General features: G+C 41.8%; 1 protein-coding gene across 2 annotated transcripts in view; it reads right to left on the bottom strand.

Moving 5' to 3' along the window:
• Positions 1-5,518: 5,518 nt before the first annotated feature.
• Positions 5,519-6,708, bottom strand: part of CDC123 (cell division cycle 123) — a 35,610-nt gene continuing 34,420 nt past the window's right edge. For both annotated transcript variants that reach the window (XM_074573294.1, XM_074573295.1), the window contains one exon: positions 5,519-6,559. In XM_074573294.1, coding sequence (XP_074429395.1) covers positions 6,533-6,559 — 27 coding nt within the window. In that variant the 3' untranslated portion in view covers positions 5,519-6,532. The remainder of the gene's footprint in view (positions 6,560-6,708) is intronic.

The following is a 6,708-nucleotide window of genomic DNA, read 5'->3' as shown; positions in this document are numbered from 1 at the left end:
TTTTCTCCATCTCCTCATCTTTTCACACTTAATCATGTTGCTTTCCTTCCAGTTTCTGCAGTTCCATTTTGATTGATCCTTACAAGTCCTCGCTATGCCATTTTTTCCTTCACATTAGGAGATTGCTACTGGCCCATTAATAGAAGCACCTCTCTTCATTTATCCCACCCATCATCTCCCAAAAGGACCCAGGCACCAACACCCACACCTACTGAAACTGCCTTTTGAGGTCCTTATTCTGCTTCTCTCATCCCCCTGCTTTCTCAAGAGCACCAAACGCAAGTTCCACAGCCGCTTTCACCTGAATTACCCCTGACTTCAAGGTTCTGAACCACTTCTAATAAGCCTGACTGTAATCCAGAACAGCCAACTTTAGAACACCGCCCTGTACCTTCTGAAACACAAACTCTGCCTCTAGGGAAAAAAACCTAATCCATTAACTCCTTATCTTTTCAAGTCTTCCCATGTTGGGTACTTTCCCAACAGATACTCAAGTAGCGAATACTTCCCTTTTCCACCAGACTTCATTGTTTGGGGATACAGGCGGATGAAAAATTGGGCACGAGCCGGCAATGTGTGCTTGCAGCCCAGAAAGCCAACCGCATCCTGGGCTGCACCACAAGAAGCGTGGCCAGCAGGGCGAGGGAGGGGATTCTGCCCCTCTGCTCCACTCTGGTGAGACCCCACCTGGAGTACTGTGTCCAGCTCTGGAGCCCCCAGTATCAGAAGGACATGGACCTGTTGGAGCAAGTCCAGAGGAGGCCACAAAAATGCTCAGAGGGCTGGAGCCCCTCTGCTGTGAGGACAGGCTGAGAGAGTTGGGGTTGTTCAGCCTAGGGGGGAGACCTTATTGTGGCCTTCCAGTCCCTAAAGGGAGCTTAAAGAAAGACAGAGAGGGACTTTTTTACCAAGGCCTGTAGCAACAGGACAAGGGGCACAGTTTTAAACTGAAAGAGGGTAGGTTTAGATCGACATTAAAGAAGAAATTTTTCATTATGAAGTTGGCGAGACACTGGCATAGGCTGCCCGGAGAAGCTGTGGCTGCCCCATCCCTGGAGGTGTTCAAGGCCAGGCTGGATGGGGCTTTGAGCAGCCTGGTCTAGTGGGAGGTGTCCCTGCCCAGGGCAGGGGGGTTGGAACTAGATGACCTTTAAAGGTCCCTTCCAACCCAAACCATTCTAGGATTCCCAAGCTTTAGAAACAGAGACCTGCTAACGTTCAGCATCATGTCTCCGGCCCTTTCAGAATCACAGGTCTTTCTTTCAGTGCTGCAGATTAATTCCCAAAGTCTCTGCAATACTCATCAAGTATTTTTGACATATATTGACATTGAGTTCCTCCAGTGTATTCCTCATACCAGTGTACAGACGTTTTAGCTTAACATGTTGCTTCATTGTCTCTCCTGCCTCTTACAGTCCCAGCTCCACTGAATAATTCATTTACATCAATGAAGTGCAACAGTCTGTCAGGACATAGAGCTTCACAGCAGAAGCTAAGACAAAAAACAGAACTTCAACCCTCTCCACCATCTGGATTTGAGCCCTACAGACTAGAAATAACAAGTATTGATTGTTTTCTTGCTCTTGGCTAGCAATGCTGTTTAGGAGTCACAAATCTCTCCTGAAAGTTTATTTGTAACTAGCACGCTTCCACGGAGAAAGGTTCTGAGAAGTCAGTATCTTTGACTGACCAGCCAACCAAGCTTTCCCTACCACCTGCCAAAACACTTCATTGGAAGAAGCCTGGTCAGCTATTAAGAGGACCATACAGCAGTCAAAACACTCTCGGTACCCAAGGGAGTACATTGCTATAATCTTTACCACACAGAAATATAGCAGGTCCCCTCCACCCCCCCAAATAACCACTGTTACTACAGTGCCAATGTCTTTATTACTATAAAAATATATAATCACGCATTACTGCTTAAGGACTCGGTACCTTTGAGAAAGCTCTAGGTCTGCACAAAATAGCCCAGTTACGGCAACAAGTCTTATTTTCGTACTATATAATTTCAGGATGACCACAAGTTGGAGAATTTCTCTTTACAGTGGTCACCGAATTCAAACAGAAATAAAGACAGTGTTAATTCAACATTCAGGCAAACCTCTTTTGTTAAGACGGATTTATTAAGCCTCTAGATACCAGCATTACCATATCCATCATGAATCAAAAGCACTATGGTCTGTCTCGGTATTACACTTTAAGGCCCATCTTCTCTTTGCCAAAAGTAGGTATTTTAGTTCAATATTATTTATTGAAGTGACAGATTTGCTACCCAGACATAACCTGAATTGTATAACCTCGGCCTCTCAGGTTGAAATTATTTACCAGTTGCCAGGTTGGTTCGCCCATTTATACTCACTGACAGACGCCCCCTGGTCTTCTCCAGCTACTCGACACTTCAGATTTGGGACAGTTTGAGAAAGCTAAACTAATTCACTCGTGCACAAAGGTACCAGAGGTATTTTTACACAGGTCTGTCTCCACTGATTTATTTTGGAATCCTTTCATCTGGCAACGCTCTCTCGAAAGCCTGAAACCATGACAGTTTAGTCTAATAGTCTATGTTGCTTAAATGGGCATCGGAACAGCATCTCACTGGGTACCTTTCTTCTGGCCAGCACTGCATCCTGAACATCAGCAACAAGAGATACGTGAAATTCCTAGCTAAGAACATCAGATGCAGTTACGAGGATTTTACAAGCCATACGCGGTGACAAAAATCCAACAAGTGCTGTTCATTTTACTGAGACTCAGAGCCGGCTATCATTCCAGTACTTTTAGGGTTTCTTTTCAGATATTATAGAGCACCACTCAGAAAATCTCTTTCTTAACATCCGCCCAAAAATTAGAGTGGTGAGTCAAGAAAAACGAAGACAACACTGGAAAAAGAGGAGCCAAAGGAGTACAAACAGAACAGTCAGTCTGCAGCCCAGAAGTACAGGAGCATTATTGCAAATCCCAAACTAAGCCAGTACATGTTAATAACTACTGCTTACGGGGTTACTGGAATCCTGACCTCCAGTATGCATCTGGGAGATTAAATATCGCAAGCATTGGCTGGGAAACAACAAAGGCTCTTCTTTGGCGCTCCTGGCAGAGCTGCCGTCCAAGAACTGAGCTTGGACTACACTCCAGCCATTAGACACAGCCAGACTTAAGAGTCTGGCAAGCGTATGATCCATATAATGCTGCATGCTGCATCCCTCCGAAACCTCTCATGTTTGTTATCTAGGTGACAAGTACCTTTATATGATGTTTTAAGCATATAACTAAGAATACATAGTGTATAGTTAGCCCTTACTCAGCAAGTCGTGATCATATCATTGAATCACATGAATAAGGACCTGAACAACTGGGATTTTGTATCTTCAAATTTCTGTATGATGTCTAGAGGCAGAAACTGATTTTATGATGACCTGAAATAGAATTAAAACAGTCATATACTATTCAGTTTAAAACTGATCTGAAGCATTTTTAATGTATCAACATTAGCTTCCTCACCTTCCCAAGAGGAATAAGTTTGTTAATTATCCTCACAGATCAAAAGGTCATATGGCATGAAAATTCATTTTGAAGGGGAATCTTTAATCTAGCAGACAAAAAAAAAATCAACATCTGGTAACCTGAAGTTGGAGAAAGCAGCAAAGTAAACATAAAGTATGTATTTAAACTGTAAGGATATGATATTTTTGTGAATCTGATTACGTAGAACAGATTTTTATAGTGGGGACTCTTTCTGTATCAGAACCTGAACTAGTATTTTTGCTCTGCTACCTTTTATGGTCTTCATTAAGACTAAGCCCAGAGTAAGTGGCATTAAATTCCTGCAACTCTGAAATAAAGTTAGTTATCAGTGTTTGATAGCTTGGCTGAGCAGTCCATTAATTCAGATTGCTCATCTGTTAGCAAATCATAGGGGAGAAAAACAAACTTTGAATTCCCCTATCACTAGCATATGACTATAAAGACAACTCTTTGAGTATGTTAAAGAGCTGGTGAAACTGATGGGGGATGGAGGTGTAGGCTGTGACAGAGGGTGCTGGGTAGGAGACAGGAGCAGCACGGCATGCTACTATGGAGGTCCTTTAACTAAAGGCCAGCAGAGGCTAGCAACAAGCAAAGCCATTTAGGGAGCCAGGTGCTTGGCCAGTGTCTGATTCCACCGCAATCTGTCCTAGAAGAGCTCAACTACAAGTGCAGAGCACCCACAGAAGACTGCAGCTCTTGCAAACGTATGAAAGCTGCCAGCAAGTCTAAGGGCTCTGCACTGATTACAGTCAGTTCACTTAGTGACACCCTTTTCAGGACAAATAATAAAGTCATAGAATGGTTTGGGTTGGAAGAGACCTTTAAAGGCCATCTAGTCCAACGCCCCTGCAATGAGCAGGGACATCTTGCGTTAGATCAGGTTGCTCAGAGCCCTGTCCGACCTGACCTTGAACGCTTGCAGGGAGGGGGCATCTCCCACCTCTCTGGGCAACCTGGGCCAGCGTAAAGGACTGTTAAAAGGCTACGGGGCTCCAGCCTACTCCCCTAAAGGGACACCCTAGAGTGTATAGGGTCCCATCAAACTGGTCCCGATACCATCTATGTGCCGGTGAATATCCAGCACAGAAAGCTGTGATAATGGTAAATTATCTAGCAAAGACCACAAAAAGGACGCAGGAAACTATCTTGCGGCTTTAAACCAAGACTCAGTATTTTTTAAAGACAATAATCTGTAGTTCAGAAGCATTTAATGAAGCTGCTGGAAATTCCAGGGCGTTATCTATGTAAAGGAAGTGTGGTTAGATCATCACAATAGTTTAAGTCATGGCTAGAAGCTTTAAAAGAAAAAGGAAAGCTTTGTTGACTTTTTATGTTTTGGAAGTTTCTATGTGATTTAGAGACATTTACATTCAAATATTCTCTCTGATAAGGGTGAGAAAAACCTCATCCAAAGTCCAGCAGTATGGGAGGACTAGGTATAGCCCAGCCCTGGGCTAGTGATCATTTAATTTGTGTACAAAAAGCTAAGAAGGAGATTCCACCGCTTCAGACAAAAAAGGTAGGGCAGATCCTGTAGTCTCAGACGGCAGGAGCTGTCATCCGTGATGTTTCATCAATGTATTTAGTAGAACTGGATTCTTAATCTGCATAATCTTTAACGAGAGTAAGTGTTCATTCAGAACTGAGGCTAAATAGACACAGTAAGTAATAATTTAACATCTAAGCTCAGATTTAACATTTAAGAAGAGATTGTAACTGAGCACCATATCAATTTGCCAGCAAAAGCAAGGCAAAGAAACACGAACAGCTTTTATACACACACAAAGTACCACATAACTGGTTCGAAATAGGAGCCAATTTCCAGGGGCTGTGAGCACCTCCAAACGTCCTTTCGTTCCAATAGGAATTGTGCACACTCTTAACGAATTACTGACGCCATGCAAACGCCTACATCCAAGTTAGTTGGTTCTTTGTCTGAAATTGGCCCCCCCCACCCCCCACAATAACAGCAATCAGTAACAAGAGCTTCTCTTTCCCCAAATTTAGTCAAGCTTCCTTTTATACAAAGAACATGAAGAAGTACTAAATGAATACAGAATTTTAAGAGCTGAAAGAGTAATCATTTTCTTAAGAAACTCAGAGATGTGATACAAAAGAAACAAGACCGAGTCCACACATAAAATTACCGGTTGATGTTATGTTTAACTATTTATATGAAAGCCACATCTGATGTCTGGTATGTAATGATGTTAAAAAAAAAAAAAGTTTCAAGAAAGCTTTACTAAGAAAGTGAAATAAAATTTGGTGAGGTTTAACAAATTTCATAGCTTCAGCTGCTGTGAAAATACTATTTTACTTGAAATGCATTCAGAATTTCAGATTCCTGAAGTGCAAATTTTTCAAAGCTTAATTAGTCTACTATAGCTATAGCTGTTCTCTGAAATGAAGTATTAGCCCTCTTAAAGAAAAAAAAAAAACCAAAAACCTTTCTCCACTTTTTTTTCTTATTTTACATAAAGGAAGGATGAGAAGTGCTCCCAAAACAAAGTTAATTTACAATTTTAAGAGGTTACTACAGAGAAAAAATGTACATTCCTTTCTTTCCTTGTGACTATACTATATTTTAAGAAAGACTGTGCCTAAATTCAGAGAATGCTTGATGTTTTAACGGCACAAGCATTACACGTTGTCATATTTATCGTGGAAGAGTCCGATGGCGAACTTCCATGGCACCAGTCTTCACATTATGAGATGGGAAAGCGGCCGTTCAGTTGCACTCGGATTGCTGCTTGCCCGCACCATGGAAAAGTTGTGTTTGACCTGGAATCCAGTGAGAACTCACCCTGACCTTTCATGGTTCCCTGAAAAAGCTTTTCTGCTCTTTTATATAAACCAACAGACACACAGGACGAACAGCTCTTCAGTTCTTTCATTGACTATAAAAAGCAGGTTTTCTTTACATCAATAGCTTAATAGTTATGATAAATATAGCTTTTGCCACTTTTCTTGCTTGTAATTCAGTGTAATGCTTCTTGATACCTCAGTCATCGTCTTGCTGATTTCTTTTCTGTCAATGGAACAGGAGAGTTCATCATGTTAGGACACAATTATCTGAAGTAAGAGCACTAATAAATCATGACAAGTGTTTCCAGATACAACGGATATTAGACAAGGACTGCATTTCTAAGCCTTTTTTTGAATGGTAAGAGATAGTAT

The sequence above is a fragment of the Larus michahellis genome, chromosome 1, assembly GCF_964199755.1.
Source record: "Larus michahellis chromosome 1, bLarMic1.1, whole genome shotgun sequence".
NCBI classification, from domain to species: domain Eukaryota; kingdom Metazoa; phylum Chordata; class Aves; order Charadriiformes; family Laridae; genus Larus; species Larus michahellis.
Note: the sequence above shows the minus strand (reverse complement) of the source record. Positions and strands in the feature narration are given on the sequence as shown.